General features: G+C 37.7%; 1 protein-coding gene across 2 annotated transcripts; it reads left to right on the plus strand.

Annotated features, from left to right (window-relative positions):
• Positions 1,384–15,030, plus strand: LOC109827179 (probable ADP-ribosylation factor GTPase-activating protein AGD14). Of its 2 annotated transcripts, none has more exons than XM_020394156.1 (14): positions 1,384–1,611; positions 1,813–1,972; positions 5,512–5,573; positions 5,837–5,924; positions 6,013–6,074; positions 6,149–6,242; positions 6,380–6,823; positions 7,924–8,367; positions 8,452–8,619; positions 8,700–8,804; positions 8,906–8,995; positions 13,062–13,203; positions 13,279–13,348; positions 14,319–15,030. In XM_020394156.1, exons 2-14 carry the CDS (start codon positions 1,874–1,876, stop codon positions 14,455–14,457), a joined length of 2,007 nt encoding a protein of 668 aa, XP_020249745.1. In that variant the 5' UTR covers positions 1,384–1,611; positions 1,813–1,873; the 3' UTR covers positions 14,458–15,030. The 2 variants fall into 2 exon arrangements, with proteins under 2 accessions (XP_020249745.1, XP_020249739.1); XM_020394150.1 differs by having other exon boundaries at positions 1,851–1,972.

The following is a 22,168-nucleotide window of genomic DNA, read 5'->3' on the forward strand; positions in this document are numbered from 1 at the left end:
AGGCTTCGGTTCGCTTCCTCTGTTTCGCCAAATTCCTTACGGTTTGGGAGATATCTGCGTTTTCCCCCTTTTTATCAGTGTTTTTCCCCTTTTTGTTATTTCGGGTGAGTTTTTAGCAGTTTTGTTCTGAACTTCTGTGATAATGATTAAAGACAATTTTTATTGCCTATAACTCTCTAATCTGTGTTGTAGCCTCAATGATTCTAGACACGAATATTCAGCGCCAGCTGTACCATCACGGAGACCTGTATTGGCAGCCTGACACGCGCTAATCGGAATTGACGAACAAGCCCACCGATATCTCGATGCTGCTATCGACTAACATCACTTTCTAAGTGTGAGTCCCTACATCAAATTTACGGGTATTGTCCATTCTGAACCCTTGATTTAAGTATTCGGTAGTTCTTGTCTGTTCGATTAAAATCCATTAATACAGTGGTCATCAGAAAATATGTAATCGATTGATCGACGACAAACCATCGTCCAGTTAGTAAATCGGAAAATTTTACGGCAAATGAACAGAAATAAAAGAGGGGTCTTCGATATTAGTCCTTTAAGAATTACATTTTGAGATTAGTCCTATAAATCATTCAAATTGCTCACGTGTCCTCCTTCGTGTATTATTTTTGATTCGAGGTAGGAGTGCAAGCGGATTGGATAAGGGTCGCAAATGATTATTATCATATTTATATTTGTTTATTACGAGTCATTAATATGGATATAAATACATATATGTCTCCACAGAGAAATTCATATTCATATCGACCAAAATTGAATACGAATACAATCCATATAAAGAAAATATACACATGTACAAAGCGGATACAAGGAGAAGACATAAGAATGACATTAATATGTACCGAGAGATGATTAATTAAAATAAATTTCTTAAATGTAAGTCCATTATTATTTTCAATATATATGAAAAGGTTAAGATGAACCTCAGATCATCAAAGTAAGTTTTAAATACACTAATCCAATGGTCAAAACAATTAGAGTTATATGATTAATACATATATTCGAATGGTCAGCTACGGATCTGAACATTAAACTTCTTATATTTGTATATGTATTCATGTTCTGTCATATCTACGTATTTCTATTTTTATTTGTATCCTAACATATGCAAACATAGATATTTTGAAATACTAGCATTGTTTTGCATCCCTAACTGCAGGAAGTAATTTGAAACTACTTGTAAGAATATAGGGAGCGAGTACTACAATGATTTCAGGGAGTAATTCTCTAGTAGCGGACAAGAATCGGGGACCTAGTAGCAATTTCATGATTTGAGGGGCTAGTTCATAATAATAAAAATGGAAAGGGGCTCAAATAGGCAAAAACCAATAAAAAACAAAAAGGTCGAGAAAAATAGAAGGGAGGTTATTTTTCCTTTTCGGCTCCTCGTCCATGAGAATGGAAAAGAGAATTTAGAGAGGCGAAAACTTCTTTTTGCTGTATAAAATTCTTCGGCTTCTTGAAACCCTAAATAGGAGTTAATCAGAACCCTAAATTCTTCGGATCCGTACGTTGTTTCAAGATCGCCTGAGTTGGATTTTTCCAGAATTCGTTTGATTCCTCGTCTCGAAATCTGGACCTCAGTTTGAATAGGTGAGTTACTGTTCTGGTTTTGCCTTGGACTCATTCTAGGGTTTATTTTCTTTGAATTGAAGCTTAGATCTTGGCAGCAATTTATTAGGTTTTCAGAGTTACAATTACAATTGGAAGTTTAGCCCCATTTGTAGCCTTGTGCTGTGATTTATAGCGATCGAGTACATAAGTATTGATTTTTGCTATTATTTTGATATTTAGATCTGGATCCTGACTGTAATTTTGATAATTTGGTGAAGAAAGGAGAGAATTTGAGGATAAAATGGGTAGTCGAATGAAGGAGGATGAGAGAAACGAGAAGATTATCCGAGGGCTTATGAAGCTTCCGGCGAATAAGAGATGCATTAATTGCAATAATCTAGTAAGTTTTAATTTTTTTAGTAGATATTAACTTTCTTGCCTAATTTGTTTAATTCTATATTTCTATTAAGTTCTACAGCTTTAAATTGTCTGGATAAAGTTGTCTTACTTCATGCTTGCTAAATATAAGTCCTTGATAAACAGACATTACAGAAATATCGTTCTGTTTACTTTAACGTAGAAGGAGATAAGCTTCAAAAGGGGCATATTACTTTATTTACGTCCTTAAGTTTCAAAATTATTGAATGAATCAATTAAAATGTACTAGCTGGTGAGACTGCTAATTGGCTGATTGAGAAGCGATTCAAACTTCAAGCGTGGGTCTAATTTATTTCAGTTCTAATGCATCAAAATTTCTTTTAGGTTTTGCCCGTTTTTTGGAAAGGGAGGTGGGAGCTAGGACACGGGCATTGGCTTAGACTTGAGGGCAGAAATTCAGTAGAAGAAAAACATAGTTCTTGAAAACAGTGAAAAAAAAGAAAAGTCGAAGGAAAGCAGCCATCTAACTAATAGGAACTTATGAAAGTAATCAAGTATTACTAAAGTCTTTAGAGATGAATAAGCTTCAACCTTAAAATTTCAGTTTAGTTGAAATGTGAACTTTAAGATTAATGAGGGGCATTGCAGTCTAAATCATAGAGTATAAATTGAGTGGCTTAATTTCAGTTGAGATTTGAGCATCAAAGTAGGGAGGACAGCTGATGTGGTTTGAACATATTGCAAAGGAGGAATAGAATGATGGTTGGTGTATAGGTAGATATGAAAAACAAAGCTTACGGATGGCAAAAAAATTGATAGTTAGGTTAACAGGAAGATGAGCCTTGAGACAGTTGAATGAAATTTCTACCTTGCTAACTTAAAAGATTTTCATAAAAAATCTTTCTCGTTATTTAGCTTAGACATAAATAAGGGGCGATAAGAAGGAATGTATGGAAGTCTTTTAGAGATGCTACAACACCAAAGTAACTATGGTTATAGCAACCTTTATGCGGCCTTTTTCCAAGCAAGCTCTTTGACAAACTATGCATGAAGAAAAGAACAAGGTGTCCAGTATTGAGCCACAGTACTTTGAAGGAATATATTTGAGATTCGTGTTGGACTTAAGTTGAGGCTAGCAAGATTTTATACCTAGTCATCAAGTTGAACCTTATGCCTAGCTGCTGCAAAGTTTTCTTGCATTGCTTGATAACAAGTCAGCATCCTACCAAGTAAAGTTAGGGAATAAAAGTCATAGAGCTGGAGTTTTGGCAATAAAAGTCTAACTTAGGTTATAGACTAAAGTTAGGGAATGAAGTCTAACTTAGGTTATAGAGTTGGAGTTTTGGACGTGTTTAACATTGTCGAGGTCAAGCGTGCTCACCGCTTCTAAAGCAACTTAGTAATTCAACAACGAATTTGGATATCTTGTAACTGATTTGAAGAAAGATTTCTATGAGAAGTTGAGAAACTGCTTGGGGAAATTAGACTTTTTGACTTCTTGCATCCGTTGGAGCAGAAATCCACCCATCACTCTTTCTTTCCTATTCTGTTAGAAAATCTCCCATTATCTTTCTTTTATTGAGTTACTTGTCTCCATTTCTCTCATGAAACTTATCTTAGTTATCTATAGCTTCTCTCTCATGGTTTTATTATTGTCTAAGGGCTAAATTTCAAGAAACAATTTATGAAGTTCAGGTCATTTTTATAAGAATACCATGTACATTTCTTGTTCATTTAACTTTAAAGTTCAGTTAAATTTCTGAAAAATCAACGCCGTTTTTCTAAAAATTGTATATGCATTTGTGGTACTTACATTGGGGGAAATTTCATTGTAGTTCCTAAAAAATAGCCTGAAATTTCAAGGTAGTCTCGTGAAATTTATCCTTATCTGAAATTCTTTCTCCAAGTCTATTTCAAAATTTTAGATTGTTTATAAGCATTTGAAATTTAAAAGTATCTTTTCTAAAATACTCTTTTAGATCAACCCTCGTAAGGAGACTTATCTAAATCCACATACGTCCTTATTTTCTGTGCTTTTCTGAATCTGATCAAATTGGGCCAAGACTGACAACAGTACTCCATTAACTTCGTTTTTTGTTACAACAAATAATCATATTTTCTTCTGTACTATTATACTGTGCACCGACTCTCGAATAGTTGGATTGGCAGAACTTCAACTCTCTCTGTGTAAATTGGTTTTATGATCATCTGTTACCCTTGCTTTTAGTCTTAGCCAATTTTCGCTATGAACCTCCTTTTATGCTATCAAGGAACCCTTTTTCAACCTAGAAGAATATAAAGTGGAATAACAATTTGAACTGGATTCCTTGTTCATTAAATCAAGATCCTTTACCAAACCTCATACTGGATAGTTCTGCCAACTGGTAACATACAGTACATATTACTGACTACTGTGATACTATCCACTCATTTCCCTTATTTAATCCTTTGTTCTGCTTCTTGACATTGAGAGTATAACTTTTTTTGGATTAACATGTATAAAAGTTTGAGCAATTTGGGCAAGCTATCGGCAAGTTGATACGTGAGGAGGGAGAGGCTCTTCTTACCCATTTTTATTTCCTTTTAACATTTGAAGATATATCATAGATCTTGTATTAAAATTGTTAACTTGGATGATTGGTTGTCATGTCAGTAAATCTATTGTTGAAGAAACAAATTGGTTTTTTATCTTCGGACTCCATTGTAAATTCACATCTTTTTTGACCGTAGTCAAAATAATGGCTCAATCAGGAAGGTAAATGGCTTAGTGTTCCAGTGAGCAAGTCAATGTTTTCATAAACGTTAGGCGCCATACCTAGCCCCAATGCCAAGGCATCTAGGCAGGTGTCTAAGCAGGGCCTAGGCGCTTTTTTTCTCGCTTCATTCTTTAAGATGGGTTTTTGCCACAATGAGAGGCATAGGAAATGAAGTGAGAGGAAGAAAGGATAAAGAAAAAGTGGAAGAAAATCGTTACACAGATGAATTTGTAAGTATTTGTGTAAACAAGACTTCCCGTAAATTAAAAAAAAAGACTTCTTGAAAGTGTGGACAACAATTGGAGGTGGCTTAGCCCCTGTTGTTGGGACCCTAAATGATAGCTGTAAAAGCGAAGAGGAAGGGTAAGAGAAGACAACAGAAGAGGAAAAGGCGAAGAGGAAGGCTAAGAGAAGACAACCTAAGAGGAAAATGTTTTCTTAAAGATTCAAAATCTTAGCCTTTATGTTATCTAATTCGGATTTGGTTTGATCCGTTTTGTTCAACCCATTTTCTTCATGTGCTTTGAGCTTAAGCATTTTTTTAAAGCAGTGTGGCCCATTTAAGTGCTAGGCCCCCCATGAGCTTAGCTAGGCAGTCTTGGTACTGCCTAGAGGCAGGCACCCAGACCACTTTTTAAAACAGTGTGTTGTTATGTTTCTTTTTGATGATTTGTTGTACTAAAAGAGAATCTTTCGCTTTTGCTTATAATTCATCAATGTGTGTATCCTCTCTGATATAGAGTCCATAATGTTCCTAAAGATAAATTTAATTTCTTATTATAATATGATTTTCACATGTGAACAGGGACCACAATATGTATGCACAAATTTCTGGACCTTCATTTGTACGAATTGCAGTGGACTACAGTAAGTATTCATATTCATTCTGTTTCTCCTTTTGACTTTAAAGTTGCCATTTGCATTCTCTTGGCTGGCCATTTATTCTCATTGTCTTTTGTGGTAAATTATATGAGAATGAGAATTTTTATGTACATTTATATAGGTAGTTTTTTCACTTCATTTATGATAAAGGTTCCTCCTCTTCGAACTATGATGTTTTGATTATTCAGCTTCTTACTTTCAAGTATTATTGTATTAGTTTCTGTTCTCATTACATTGTTGTCTCCTAGTCGGGAATTCTGTCACAGAGTGAAATCAATATCTATGGCTAAATTTACTACACAAGAAGTTGATGCTCTTCAAGAAGGGGGAAATGAGGTAACATGTGGAAAATTCTTCTTTTCTTCTTGTTATCTTATTTTATTGAAGATGCAGCCTCATTAACATTGTTGGATGCATTGTACAGAGAGCTAAAGAAATTTATTTTAAGGAGTGGGATCCACAACGAAATTCATTTCCTGATAGCAGGTTATTTCTGATACCAGAATTTTTGCTGGTTTATCATCTTCATAATTATAATGCTGATTTTTTTCCCTTCTCAGTAATATTGATAGGCTCAGAGACTTCATTAAGCATGTTTATGTGGACCGGAGGTTCTCTGGGGGAAGGAATATGGACAGACCACTACAGGGGAAGGTGCTGTTGAGTGCTTAAGTGAACTTAAAAAAAATTGCTTTTGCGCTTTCTGCTAACAATATTGTGAACTTGAATTTTACCATTCGCCTCGTATGTTGTCTTAATTGTCAATATTGGTTTATATTTGCATGTTGCAGGCTAGTCAGGATGACTCTAATGACAATAGAAGAGGAGATTCATATCGAAGTGCCTCGAGAAGTCCATCGTACGATGACCGTTACAGCGAGCGCATTGGTACTGGTGGTAGAAATGGTGACAGAAATATTAGATATATTTATGGGGAAAGAAGTCCTGGGTATGACTCAAGTGGCAACAAGAGAAGCCCTCGCCGATTTGAAGTGGTGGATGACAGGGTACGAGATGATAAATATGGAACTGGAAACCAAATAAGCAGATTTGAAGACCGAAGACTTCCACCTAAGCCAGAGGGATCATCACCAATCCATCAGAAAGATGTGTCCAGCCCCCCCATGGTTCGTCCTGTAAGGGATATTTTAGGTGATGACATTCCACAACTTAATGTTGGTAACACTGCTAAGGCCAATGATACCAAGGTTGCAGATACGTCTGCTCGTCCACAGGTGAGGTTCATATTGGTAATTGAAGGTGATATTTTACGTTTCTATATGGTGTTTCATGGAAATTGTTACTTGTCCTTTGACTTATTTCTTCCTCATTTTGTCATGGTATCGTCTCATTCATGTGAAAATTGCATGACACTAGTGAATTCATGATAGACTCTTTTGTTATAACCGCTAGAAGGCGATCGGTTCATTCTGGATGATTTTTATTTTGGAATTCTTTAGATTATATAGAGCTTTCTGTTCATTTTAACTAGGAAGATAACATTCTTGCTTCCTCATTAGTTCAAGTAAAATATGGGTTAGAAAGGGGAGATACGCAAGCATACTTTTTTTTTGGGGCTTTCTTTGTGGCTGTTGACATCCGGAATTGCCTATTGTCAAGAAAGTAACTATCCTGCATTATACTTCTTGACTAGAGTATGATTACAAGTTATTAGTCCATAGTGCTGTTATAGTTGATCGATACCAATAATCAACACCTATAATTATTTGATTTCTGAGGTTTGTCTATTTTACCTTTACATTTTAAATCGTTTATTTGTCAAATTTCTTTCTATTGTTAAGTGAATTATGTTCTAAACTCCTTAAGTTACAAGTACTGGAAGCAGTATCATAATTCAGTTCTCCCTTTTCAGCTTTTGGTAATTTGTCTCAGTTATTTCGGATAATTTACCTGTGGCATGTTTGGATCTTCCCCGATCAGACCTGACACATCAATCAAAGAGTGTCTAAAAACCATGTGAATAACTATGAGCATAAGTTAATCTGTTTGGGGTCATCAAATCTTTGTTTCAGTGCTGAGCAAATTCCAGCACATTCATTTTGGCACGAAATGAATGTATTGGAATTTGCTCAGAACTTATATGCAAAATTATAGAAAATCCAGCTTTTGTTCCTACTAGCTTTAATGTTTAAAATGCTTCATTTCCTGAAGCCGTATAGTTTTGGTGTCTGCTACTCTACTATATCATTCAATACAAGCTTAGTCAATTCCATTTTAAAGCTCATCATGTGCGGTTGAACCGTTACCTGAACCTTATTTCAAACTCCTGAAGTTTAAAGTGTACAATCAATTTATGGGCATTTGCTTATGGCAGAGAACTTCATCCCTAAGTAGCACGGGATCTGGTGATGAGAATTCATTGCAACAGAAGAAGGTTAACTTAGGGAGTTTGATAGATTTTGGTGCGGATCCTGAGCCTCCTGTTGTCACTGCACAAGAGCAGCCTACTATTCAGCAAAACACATCTCCACCCTCTGGTAGTGGAAATTGGGCATTCTTTGATAATGCAGGCCAACAAACGGCATCTCAAGCCAGTGCAAATCCAGGGTCTCTGGAATCTGCGCTAAATCAATTATCAGCACCTGGACCTGCACAGACAGTCTCCGTGTCTACCCTGCCAATATCTGGTGTTGGTACCTCCCCCAGTGCCAATGGAGGACAATATCCCTCGATGCAGCAGCATCAGACTTCTTTGTTTCCATCTAACCTCAGTCAACCTACAAGTCCACCTTTCAACGCACATGTTGCTGGAGGGCAGGCAAGTTTATTTGTTTCATTGTTTGTGTAAGATTCTCCTTGATAATTAAAATGTAACACTGATGCTATTGGCATACTCCTCCAGTCTTGGGGATCGTCAGGATTACCAAGCATACAAGGAACTTTGCCTAATTCAGGTGGACATTCATCTCAAGTCGCCAGCATATCACCTCGTCAAGAAATAAATGCGGGAGTTCCTTCACAACCTGCTTCTGTGGAGGCTAAGCCTACAGGAAGAAAAGAACTCCCAGCAGTAATGTCTTAGTGCCAACTGTCCAGTCCCTCTGTGCTCATTGTTATTACCATTACTTATGGATCTTATTCAATCTGCAGGATCTTTTCACTGCACTTTATCCCTCAGCATCTATGTCGGTACCAGGCTGGCAAAGGGGTCCCTATCCTGGCATTGGGTATGGGATGCAATATCCTATGAGAATGGTAATAATTGTGGCATGTTTTGTTTTTACCTTTTTAACTCTATCCCAATGAGGCCATGTTTATTTATTTAATATTGTATGGTTATCTATTCATTTTTCCAGCCTCAAACAATGACTGCATTTCCTCATCCATCAAAATCTACAAACCCCTTTGATTCCGGCAGTGAGCCTGCTTTAGCTCATGCTCCAACGGTATGCAATGTTTTCTTTTCTTTCTTGCATTTGCTATGGTATTCTCAAGTTCATTTTTGAGGTATATTTAGCATATACAAAGAAAGTTATGGGTACCTTATTAAGTTTATATTCTTTGGAAATTTATCTATAGACAGTCAATATGTTGTGTGATTTTAGAATAGGTTTTTGTACGTTGAAGAAAAATTACCAACTAAAAGGATCTAAAAAACTAATGGATTACAATTGTTCTTGAAGGACAAGATTTAATAATACATATTACTATATGAGAGAAAACGGGAACAAGATGCCTATCATCTCGTGCCAGGTGTCAACTATTGCACATAATGCTACTAGGAAGATATCTTGATTTGTTAGAAGGCGTCAGGATTTGTCTTATATGATCCCATTTTATCTACGCCATTGGTTGGTGACGTGCTTAAGTTTGAGTACTACTCGAAATTGAGCAAACTTATTTGAGACTGCACAAAGTCTATAAGACCAATGTTCCATTAAACGTTGGGCGTTTCTAGGCGTCGGGCTTGGCGCCCAGCACTTAGTCCCCTAGGCGGGCGCTTAAGTGGTTTCTGGGCGTTTTTTTTCTTTCTTGATTTAAGTGGTGGTCGATGAGGTTTTGCTGAAGGTCGGAGGAGGTAGTAAAGGTGTTCATATTTGAAGGTTAATGGAGTTTGTAGGACGTGTAGGCGACGACACATAAAATCACAATCAAGCTCTACAGGGTGCAATCCACGTAAGCAGATAATGCTCCCCTAAACGCTCGTAAAATCTAGGTGGGCAGCCTAAATACCGCCTAGGCGCTAGGCGCTAGCTAGACGGCCTAGGTACCGCTTAGGCCTAGGCGTACGCCTAAGCGGACTAGGCGGAAGTTTTTTAAAACAGTGTATAAGACCAACGCGTTTCTCTTCATGTTTCCTATCCAAGGCCACCTTTGTGAGCATGTCTTATAGTATTGCCTATATGGCCTAATAATAGAGTCTATACTCCCTAATAAAGCCTAACATAGATCATTGCAACCAATCGAATTTATCGTGATTAGAGTCGATATAAGAAGGGAATGTGAATTAAATATAAAAGAAGAACCAAGATAAATATAAAATGGGTGTATAGAATATAGATTACAGACTCGATATGAGACTAAATTTTGAACAAAGGAGAGAGATAAAAATATCTCATATATGTTTTTAAGGGCACATTTCTTTTTATTTTGACATGCGGATGAGAGTTTTAGGCTCAAAACTGACCCAGATAACTTAAGTCCAGATCCGAAGTATTTAGAGCTGGGCCTGACAGCTCAATCCCACCCTACATGCAAGGAGCTATGAAGCACGGACACGCATAACATGAAGCCGTGTCGTGTCGTGTCCGTGTCGGACACACGTGTCGACATACGTATCCTATGTACTTCTTTTTATGATCTGCCTCGTGTCGGCGTGTCGGATGGCCGTGTTGGATCCGTGTCCGTGCTACTATAAGTTGTTTTTATATCTACCATAAGGATGTAATAAGAAAGGAGGATGATACAAGAAGAAGATGCATAGTTTATAACTTTTAAGATACAACCATAAGTTGTTTTTTACAACTAGAATGACATCATATTTTGATTCAAAGCCAATACATATATTTGATATATGTATCTCAAAAGTAGATAAAGGATGAAATTTGTTGATGTGATCCGACCTTTCTTATTACATCCTTATGCTTGTGTGATGTTAGCTAGGTTGTGGCCTTGGTTATATATGCCTAGTACAAACTTTTTTAAGCATGTCAATATTTTTTCAGTCCTAAATCTTGATTTGTTTGCAGCTTGTCATTTTCATGTGGTTCTGAGTATATATGGGATATGCCTGTTTCTTATGTGTTTATTGGAACTTCAAGACATTCTTCTCTTCCACTTTCATTATGCATTTATCCATGCACTTGAAGATATGTGCCTTTTCAGATTATCCATGTTTCCTATTTGACCATGCATCTATCACAATGGAACAACCCTGCTCCACCCAAGCTTTTGTGCTTGCTAAGACCCTTGTCCGTTATCTTTAGCTTGCTGTTTCAACTGATATTGACTAGAATCTCTGTGACCAGATCCATGACCTGTAGCTTCAAATGCTTTATTCCCAGCTGTGCCAGTAGCATGAAATAGAATGCCTTTCTCATAGCACCACAAAATTGATCTTGATGAGCAATTTCTCTTCTAGTCTTGTTATTATTTTCATTTAGCATAGATTATCTTAATTGTGCAGTCTCTACGGTGATAGTATGCATAATTCAATATAGTGGCCGCATGTGCAGCAGCATAATTCTCCTTCTTGAAAAGTACAGATGGCAAAGTGTGGTTTTCCATATACTTTCTTATATAACTTTTGAATGGTGTATCATCTGGAGACTGGCGTACATATATATGATAGCATTGATGGTAGTATGGTTTTCATATATTTGCATATAGTTTTTGTATGGTCTTTGCATCTGGCATACAGATACTTGATAGCATGGCGCGTATACTTTTTAGTAGTCTTGGTGTAAGTTCATATTGCGTGATCTAAGTTAGTTTAGAACATTGATATATTTCTTTTCACCTGTCTTTTAGCTGTTCATGAGTTGAAAATTGAAGAAACATTGTGCCCCTAAGTGAGTTGTTGAGATCCTGTGGATGTCAGAGGGAAAGGTCTTTGCCAGTTAAAAGATAAATTTTCTGATTCAGAATGTAGATGTACTGGTTTAAGATCATATTTTTTTAACTCGCCATATAACTGTATAAATTCTGATACATAATTGTATTTATTGACATCTGTGGAACACCGCTAGGTTCTTATGTTATCAAGACCTAGAAGAGCATGTCAGGTCTACTATGTTTTCTGTACTGCCTTTTTCTTGTATTAGGCAAACAATGACGATCTAAATTACTATTCCTCTGTTGCATAACGATTACTCTGTCCTGCTGACATCTAAATCATTCAAATGCATCTGCCATTTGTTGAAATTTCAAAAGATCACAGTAGCCACTTTGTCATGCTTCTGTAGGTTACAGTGGATTTGCTTATAGTCTTCTTGTTGACGGTTTATTGACATCATATGCTGAAACGTTAGAAAGATATATATGATAACTCGTCTCTTAATTAATCCTACCAGTGAGGTTTCTATATGCTGTGTGGATGACTAATTATGGTCCGCTGTTGTTTGCGGTCTTTAAAAATTGGAACTGGCAAGAGATTTGTTGGTGTACAGGTTTATTTTGTTTATATTGGAATAGCTAATCAATACAACATTGAGAATTTCTATGGTTTGAGAATTATGGGTAAATCATGAACTATTAGGTTTTGCAGGAATTATATTGAACATTGTTTTTATTTAGAGAAAGCCACCAAAAATTTGGAATCAACAAATACTCCCTTAATGACATTATGATGCTACTAAAAATACTAAAATACGCCACAGGCAAGGGGGTTAGGGTGAGTGTAGTTGTATATAAAGTAAAAGGACAAATAATCCCAAAGAAAGCCGTGCTTACCTCGTGATACTTCCCCTAAAAACAGCTAAGACATGGGAGCTTGTTGAAAATAGTTTGTGGTAGTTTTCTCCAATAAAATAATTTAGGGTAGTTTCCTGCAATACCTAGCATCTTGCGTTTTTTTTAAGTTTCTTTGAAAATTATCTTAGATTTTCCTACACATTTTTTTATGTTGATTCTCAATTAGCAGCATCCAGAATCTATTTCTCCGCCTTTCCTCCCTGATGATCATGGAGTGGAGGATAGATGTCTCAGAAGTCAGAATCGTATATCTACTGAAGAATAAACTGGTTTTCTTTTGGCATTGTCATACATTTAATACTTGTGCCACATGGTTACGCTGTTGATAACTGGTGCTCTTATCTGTTTTTTGATGGATTGCTACCAGTATTATTAGCAAGCAGCTTGGGTTCTGCTACTCACATCCCCTTTGTCATCAAATTAACTACGTTTACATGCTAATTTAGAAAACAGACACATGAGCTTCCCATTACTATGGCAAATATAGGTGAGCAATAGCCAGTACATAATTTATGGCTTTCCTTTTCTGTTTTGATGCAGTTTCCATCTATGGCCCCTCTGCACGGAGCATTGCCACATGTGCCTGCACCTTCACCCTTAGTTCGAAGCTCCAGCTTCGGGAATCCATCTGCTCAATGGGTTTCCCCACAGCAATCACCTTTTTCACCAGCTATGCCCCAAGGTAAGTCTAACTTTTAGTTACTAGGTTCTTTTAATATTCTCCATATATAGAGGTGCTAATGAGTGCTGAAAGCAGGTCAATACATGATGCAGCAGGTTCCTGGTGACATGCCCCAGATGATGCATAATAATATGGTTATGATGGGGTAAGTGCTATAATGCACTCTATTGTTCCCTGGCTAATTCTTTACTAAAAGATTCTTCAAGATTATCACAATAGTGCTTGCAATTTTGTGCTCACCTTTTCCATCACCAAGTGCCATGCTCTTGATTCTACCGTGGGGCTCTTAGATGTGCCTTTGACTCGATGTAATCCCTATAGCAAAACCAACCATTTTCCTCTCCTTCTAGACCTTTTGCTTATTCCAGGAGAATATGGATGATGGTTAGTGATCTTTTAAGATTATAGCAAACTCTTCTTCTTTATAGTTAACTTGGTAGGATTTTTGGCACTATCTAAGGTAAGTTTGATGTCAAGTACATAGCTGACCCTATTTGGATGGGAAGAGTTAGACAATAATGTTAAGTGACATATATTCAGATCTGTTTGTTTTTTCTTTGTTTAAATTCTAGTTACTCAAGAGAGTAATTCTCCTAGAAGGTCACTTTTTACCTCTTTTTCACTTTGCTTTTGTTGCAATTTGATATTAAACCTTGCTTTCTTGCACTGAAACGAAGTTAACTTTTGACTTGTACTGTCCACGTTGTAATTTGATAACATAAGATGCTTTGGTATTTTACTAAAAAATCACTATAGCTCGTATTTTTATGTGGAAATCTGTTCTCTAAGAAATGTAAAGGACATCAGACATGTACAACATAAAAGTAACTTCGATGTTTGGATATTCTATATCAAAGATTGTCAAGGTTGTCAAATAACACCCTATTGTCAAATAACACCCTATTGTGGCCCTCTTAACCTTTTATCTTCAAAATCACAATAGCCAGTGGGTCTTCGTGGAATCTGTTTCTAAGAAATATAACTGACATCTATTATATGTACAACAGTAAGTAACTTTGATTTTTGGATATGCTATTTCGAAGAATTCTCGGGTACTAGAGCAACTCCTTATCATTACCCTGAGCTTATTGTTGTTTTCTTCCCTATAATTGTAGACACCAAGGTACTGGAGGCCCAGCCAATCCAAATGCTGGGCTTGGTAATTTAGGCATGGACCAGCATCCAACTGGCAGATACTCTCTACCGAACACCCCAAATTCTTTTGGTTCCACTGGAGGAAATCCCTTTGGCTAGTCATCAAAAGAGATGCTGCTATTGTGTTGTAATTTTGTGGCATATCGTTATTCTTTGCCTGTTAACAGCTAAAAATGGACCAGTCTCTCTGGTTATGGAATAAGAAAAATCAACCAGCCCAGCGAGATGTATCCTCCACTTGTGCAGTGAGATCACATATTGTACCCGTTTGTGTACAAATTAATGTGAAGAGAGTACCGTCATTGTTTTACTTTCCATTTTGGGTGGGTACCGATGGAATTTCTTTGAGTTCCTCATATGTATAAATTTATATTAGGCGTCATGATACTCATTTGCCTTGGGCTTGGCATGACATGCGGCGGAGTTTGTTGTAATAGTTGTTCAAGGGTTTCTTTTGTTCCTCTCTGTATTTGAGTTCGGGCCGTTTTTCATTTAACCTTTTTCATCCTTTATTTCTTCCCCTCCGAGAGTAATTAGCGTCACTTTGTGACTTGGATAGAACTATGTAATATTGTATCAGGTCATTTGACATTTTTCTGTTTTTGTGCTTTATTTGTATCGATTATAATTAGAGACAAAAACATTCTTTGAAGCAGTTTATTCTTCTGGTTATTGATTTTAGGTCCGTCTGAGTTGCATCAATTGTAGGTGCCTTACATAATTATAATCATATATTGCCTTGTAGGTTGGTGCTCAAAGGATTGCGATCCTCTATTATTAGGTGGCATTAATGCCTCAGGGACCTAAATAGGGGACCCAAGGCATGGGACATGTGAGGTGTTATCATCCGGTTGTATGATGCATTGTTCATGAACAGTGTATCATACAACCGGATGATGATATCTTACATGTCCCATGCTTTGGGTCCCCTATTTGGGTCACTGTAGCAACACCCAGAGAGACTCTGTATTGACCCGAAAATGTCTTAGGTTTTAGAATAACATAGGATATGCAAATGTTAAATGACAGAGGGCTTTTTGCAATATTCACAAGCCTTCTTACCTGCATAAACGCCAACCGTTCACCTTCATGACAATAAACCATTGGATGTTACCTCTGTAGGATAAGAATAAATGGAGGAAAAATCTCACCCCCCCCCCCACCTCCAAAAGCCTACGTACCCTAATTTTCTTGCTGAAAGTTGAATTGAAGCAAGAGGAAAAAGGAAATTGAGGAAGAGAGAAGAAAGACCTTAAATTAGCCTCTAACCTATATTGGAAGTTATAATCATTCTCTTCTTTTGCGCTCCGCAATACCCCCCTAAAAAAAAAGATTTCAAGCATGATGATGATGATAGTTACATTTAATTTGTGGATTGTGTTTTATAGTTAGGTTTTCGAATAAAAAAAAGGAAAAAAAGAAAAATCCTAGCTCCTACGAGAACTTCAGTCTTTGGTCGTCCCTAGCCGCCTGTAAGTCCCAACCAATTGGGGTCACCCGGTGATCGAGGAAGGCATTGGGGGCCAAGCTTTGTTCATGAACAGTGCATCATACAACCGGATGGTGACATCTCACATGTACCATACTTTGGGTCCCCTATTTGGGTCCCTGTAGCAACACCCAGAGAGACTCTGTATTAACCCGAAAATGTCTTAGGTTCCAGAATAACATAGGATATGCAAATGTTAAATGACAGAGGGCTTTTTGCAATATTCACAAGCCTTCTTACCTGCATGAACGGCAACCGTTCACCTTAATGATAATAAACCATTGGATGTTACCTCTGTAGGATAAGAATAAATGGAGGAAAAATCTCACCCCCCCCCCTCCAAAAGCCTACGTACCCTAATTTTCTTGCTGAAAGTTGAATTGAAGCAAGAGGAAAAAGGAAATTGAGGAAGAGAGAAGAAAGACCTTAAATTAGCCTCTAACCTATATTGGAAGTTATAATCATCCTCTTCTTTTGCGCTTCGCAACACCCCCCCTAAAAAAAACGATTTCAAGCATGATGATGATGAATAATCATCCTCTTCTTTTGCGCTCCGCAACACCCCCCTAAAAAAACGATTTCAAGCATGATGATGATGATAGTTACGTTTAATCTGTGGATTGTGTTTTATAGTTAGATTTTTGATTAAAAAAAGGAAAAAAAAGAAAAATCTTAGCTCCTGCGAGGACCTCAGTCATCGGCCGTCCCTAGCCACCTGTGAGTCCCAAACAATTGGGGTCACCCGGTGACCGAGGAAGGCATTGGGGGCCAAGCTTTGTTCATGAACAGTGCATCATATAACCGGATGGTGACATCTCACATGTCCCATACTTTGGGTCCCCTATTTGGGTCCATGTAGCAACACCCAGAGAGACTCTGTATTGACCCGAAAATGTCTTAGGTTCTAGAATAACATAAGATATGCAAATGTTAAATGACAGAGGGCTTTTTGTAATATTCACAAGCCTTCTTACCTGCATGAACGCCAACCGTTCACCTTCATGACAATAAACCATTGGATGTTACCTCTGTAGGATAAGAATAAATGGAGGAAAAATCTCAACCCCCCCACCCCCTCCAAAAGCATACATACCCTAATTTTCTTGCTGAAAGTTGAATTGAAGCAAGAGGAAAAAGGAAATTGAGGAAGAGAGGAGAAAGACCTTAAATTAGCCTCTAACCTATATTGGAAGTTATAATCATCCTCTTCTTTTGCGCTCCGCAACACCCCCCTAAAAAAACGATTTCAAGCATGATGATGATGATAGTTACGTTTAATCTGTGGATTGTGTTTTATAGTAAGGTTTTTGATTAAAAAAAGGAAAAAAGAAAAATCCTAGCTCCTACGAGGACCTCAGTCTTTGGCCGTCCCTAGCCGCCTGTGATCCCAACCAATTAGGGTCACCCGGTGACCGAGGAAGGCATTGGGGGCCAAGCTTTGTTCATGAACAGTGCATCATACAACCGGATGGTGACATCTCACATGTCCTATACTTTGGGTCCCCTATTTGGGTCCCTGTAGCAACACCCAGAGAGACTCTGTATTGACCCGAAAATGTCTTAGGTTCTAGAATAACATAGGATATGCAAATGTTAAATGACAGAGGGCTTTTTGCAATATTCACAAGCCTTCTTACCTGCATGAACGCCAACTGTTCACCTTCATGACAATAAACCATTGGATGTTACCTCTGTAGGATAAGAATAAATGGAGGAAAAATCTCACCCCCCCCCCCACCTCCAAAAGCCTACGTACCCTAATTTTCTTGCTGAAAGTTGAATTCAAGCAAGAGGAAAAATGAAATTGAGGAAGAGAGAAGAAAGACCTTAAATTAGCCTCTAACCTATATTGGAAGTTATAATCATCCTCTTCTTTTGCGCTCCGCAACACCCCACGATTTCAAGCATGATGATGATGATAGTTACGTTTAATCTGTGGATTGTGTTTTATAGTTAGGTTTTTGATTAAAAAAAAGGAAAAAAGAAAAATCCTAGCTCCTATGAGGACCTCAGTCTTCGTTCGTCCTTAGCCGCCTATGAGTCCCAAATAATTGGGGTCACCCGGTGACCGAGGAAGGCATTGGGGGCCAAGCTTTGTTCATGAACAGTACATCATACAACCTGATGGTGACATCTCACATGTCCCATACTTTGGGTCCCATACTTTGGGTTCCCTATTTGGGTCCCTGTAGCAACACCCATAGAGACTCTGTATTGACCCGAAAATGTCTTCGTTCTAGAATAACATAGGATATGCAAATGTTAAATGACAGAGGGCTTTTTGCAATATTCACAAGCCTTCTTACCTGCATGAACGCCAACCGTTCACCTTCATGACAATAAACCATTGGATGTTACCTCTGTAGGATAAGAATAAATGGAGGAAAAATCTCAACCCCCCCACCCCCTCCAAAAGCATACATACCCTAATTTTCTTGCTGAAAGTTGAATTGAAGCAAGAGGAAAAAGGAAATTGAGGAAGAGAGAAGAAAGACCTTAAATTAGCCTCTAACCTATATTGGAAGTTATAATCATCCTCTTCTTTTGCGCTCCGCAACACCCCACTAAAAAAAACAATTTCAAGCATGATGATGATGATAGTTACGTTTAATCTGTGGATTGTGTTTTATAGTTAGATTTTTGATTAAAAAAAGGAAAAAAGAATAATCCTAGCTTCTGTGAGGACCTCAGTCTTCGGCCGTCCCTAGCCGCCTGTGAGTCCCAAACAATTAGGGTCACCCGGTGACCGAGGAAGGTATTGGGGGTCAAGCTTTGTTCATGAACAGTGCATCATACAACCGGATGGTGACATCTCACATGTCCCATATTTTGGGTCCCCTATTTGGGTCCCTGTAGCAACACCCTGAGAGACTCTGTATTGACTCGAAAATATCTTAGGTTCTAGAATAACATAGGATATGCAAATGTTAAATGACAGAGGGCTTTTTGCAATATTCATAAGCCTTCTTACCTGCATGAACGCCAACCGTTCACCTTTATGACAATAAACCATTGGATGTTACCTCTGTAGGATAAGAATAAATTGAGGAAAAATCTCAACCCCCCCCCCCAAAAGCCTACGTACCCTAATTTTCTTGCTGAAAGTTGAATTGAAGCAAGAGGAAAAAGGAAATTGAGGAAGAGAGAAGAAAGACCTTAAATTAGCCTCTAACCTATATTGGAAGTTATAATCATCCTCTTCTTTTGCGCTCCGCAACACCCCCCTAAAAAAACGATTTCAAGCATGATGATGATGATAGTTACGTTTAATCTGTTGATTGTGTTTTATAGTTAGTTTTTTGATTAAAAAAAGGAAAAAAGAAAAATCCTAGCTCCTGCGAGGACGTCAGTCTTCGGCCGTCCTTAGCCGCCTGTGAGTCCCAACCAATTGGGGTCACCCGGTGACCGAGGAAGGCATTAGGGGCCAAGCTTGGTTTGGTGGGCGTGCAGCAATAAATAAAAAAAGGAGGGGGGAGAGAAATAGGAGGAAGAAGAAGAGTCGGGTGAAGGTTAGGAAGGGGGATGCTGAGCCTAGACGCTTGAAGTTGATTAGAGTTTACTGTTAAGCTCATCTAAATAAAAGAATGAAGGTTTTGACTAGGAAAAAATTAGTCCAAGTCCTCGGAACTTATAGGTCTTGTGAATAAGCTCTGATTGAGAAAATTTATATCCTAAATACGCAAGGATAAATTTTTTCAGACCCTTATTATTTTATAAATTAGAAATAGGTCTAGACTAAAAAGAATAGAGTACGAAACATGTCTAGAAAATTATTTCCAACTCCCCATTCTTGCTATAATTTGTTAATAAGTCCAAAAAAATTAGTAAACAAGTTTTATAAAGATTGTGATGAATTGCTAAAATTAGCAATAACTCTATATGAATCCTTTTATGAGTCTTAAATGCTATTTGATCTTATTTGGACCCTGATATGAAGTGACTAGTATATGTGTATATTAGTTGGGCATTAACCTTATAATTCTATACTATAGGACTTTGTGGATATCGAGATGGATCAAATATGGGAGGCTTTAGTTAGTTTAGAGGTGAGTTCATTTCTCACTATTGTTTTTGTAATATTAAATTGCATGTGTATTATACTTGATTGATCTTGTGATTGAAAAAATAATCATTATATTATTTTTCATGCATATAAAATGAAATGTGATTTGATCTATTTTGTTGTGGCCTAACCTACAATATGATTTTGATTTCATATGAGAGGTTAAGAATTGTTGGGTATCTACTCAAACTCCAAGTTAGGATAGAGTTTTTAATTCTTTGTATAACTTCATGAGAATTACTCAAACTCCAAGTTAGGATAGAGTTTTTAATTCTTTGTATAACTTCATGAGAATTAGATAAGGTTAGAGATCTATCATGATTAGGTATAACTTCATGAGAATTAGATAAGGTTAGAGATCTATCATGATTAGGAGTTTGGGTTCCATCATGATTAGGAGTTTGAATCTTATTCTAATTACGAAGTTAGACTAGAGATAGGGTTTTGGTTTCTCCATATATATCCTTCTATTGTTAGAGGAAAAAAGGAGGAAAAAAAAAGAAGTGTAGAGAGAGTGTGTGTTTGGCAGTCTTTATCCGTACAAAAGATTGTAATTTGGAGGTGATAGTGGATTGATTTTGATTCCGTGGTTTTTTTCCCGTTGAAGGTTTTCCACGTTAAATTTTGTGTGATTTTATTTCCTGCATTTGGTGGTTTTTGGGGGTTTTTATGAGATCTAAAAATCCCTACAAGTGGTATCAGAGCAGGATTCGACGATTCGTGGAGATTCAAAATTTGCAACGACATTAGTGGCAACGGACTGTAGCAACACCACTGTTCACCGTGGGTACTGTAGCGGAGGAACTGTTCACGGTGACGCACTGTTCACAGTACTGTAGCGGCGATAGATCCGACGATTGAGGTTGCTTTGTCTTTTGATCGAGGATTTGGAGGCGGATTTCGGTGATCCAGAAGTCATTCCTAGGGTTTTTCGACGTGCTAAGTTCGTTTTTTACGTTAGTTTTATCAAATTCAATCACTACAGGGACTGATTTTAATTTTGATCGTGGTTAGAGGATGGTGACTTCTTCGGGTCCGAAGTTTGATATTCCGCTATTTAATTGCAAGACAAATTTTGTAGTATGGCAGTGCACGGTTTAAGATATTCTTACGCAGCAGGGTATTGATCAAGCTTTAGAGAAGAAGAAACCTGAAGGATTGAAGGATGCTGAATGGAGTTCCATGCAAAAGAGGGCGGTTAGCATAATTCGTTTGGCACTCGCCCCCAAGTGTTATGCAAGAGACCACACCAAGGGGGCTGTGGGAAAGGCTCGAGGGGATTTATGCATCAAAGTCGATGACCAACCGATTGTGTTTGAGGATGGAACTTTATTCGTTAAAGATGAAAGAAGGTACTGCAATTCAAGACCACATCAATGCCTTTAATCAGTTAGTTTGCCAACTTATGAATATTGATGAGGAGATTAAAGAAGAAGAGCAGGTGCTACTCCTATTGTCTTCCTTGCCGAAGTCGTACAAGCCGTTAGTTCAGACGATAATTACAAGGAAGCAGACTTTGAAGTTCGGCGATGTGACAACACTCCTACGCGAGAATGAAAGAATGATGGGAAAGGAGAGCGCATCTAATGGTGGTGAGAGTGTACTAGCTTTTGAAGGTTCTAATCGAGGGAGGAGTACGGGGAGATGTGATAGTTATCGAGGAAGGTCAAAATCTCGGGCCCGAGACGACAACGAAAAGGAGTGCTATTATTACGGAGAGAAGGGTCACATTCAGTTCAGATGTTCCCAGATGCGTGATGATTTGAAGAGTATTAGACAGATGAAGCTTCAAGAAAATGGGATGAAGGCGGACTCCTCAGTGGTTGTGTGTGATGAAGATGTTGTTTTATTAATGCAGAGTACAAGTACTGATGCGAGTAACACTTGGGTGTTAGATTCTGCAGCCTCTATGCATGTTTGCAACAACAAAAATTATTTTAACACATTGAAGACAGATAAAGAATTTGACGACGTGATGGAAACAACAAGAAGATGAAGGTTGAAGGTGTTGGAAGTGTTCACCTCAAGCTTCACACTGGGAAGGTCGGAATTCTTCATCATGTGAGATATATGCCGACATGTGGTGCTAATTTAATTTTGCTAGGTGAGATGGCATCACGTGGGTACAAGTATGTGGGTGAAGGAGAGTGGTGCAATGTGTATAGAGATGGTGATTTGATTTTGCGAGGGAGGAAGAATAGCAATCATATTTGCTATTTAGATGAGCGATCCGTTAATGATGCAGATTACTCTTCTCA

This window comes from Asparagus officinalis, chromosome 1 (assembly GCF_001876935.1).
Source record: "Asparagus officinalis chromosome 1, Aspof.V1, whole genome shotgun sequence".
Lineage (NCBI taxonomy): Eukaryota > Viridiplantae > Streptophyta > Magnoliopsida > Asparagales > Asparagaceae > Asparagus > Asparagus officinalis.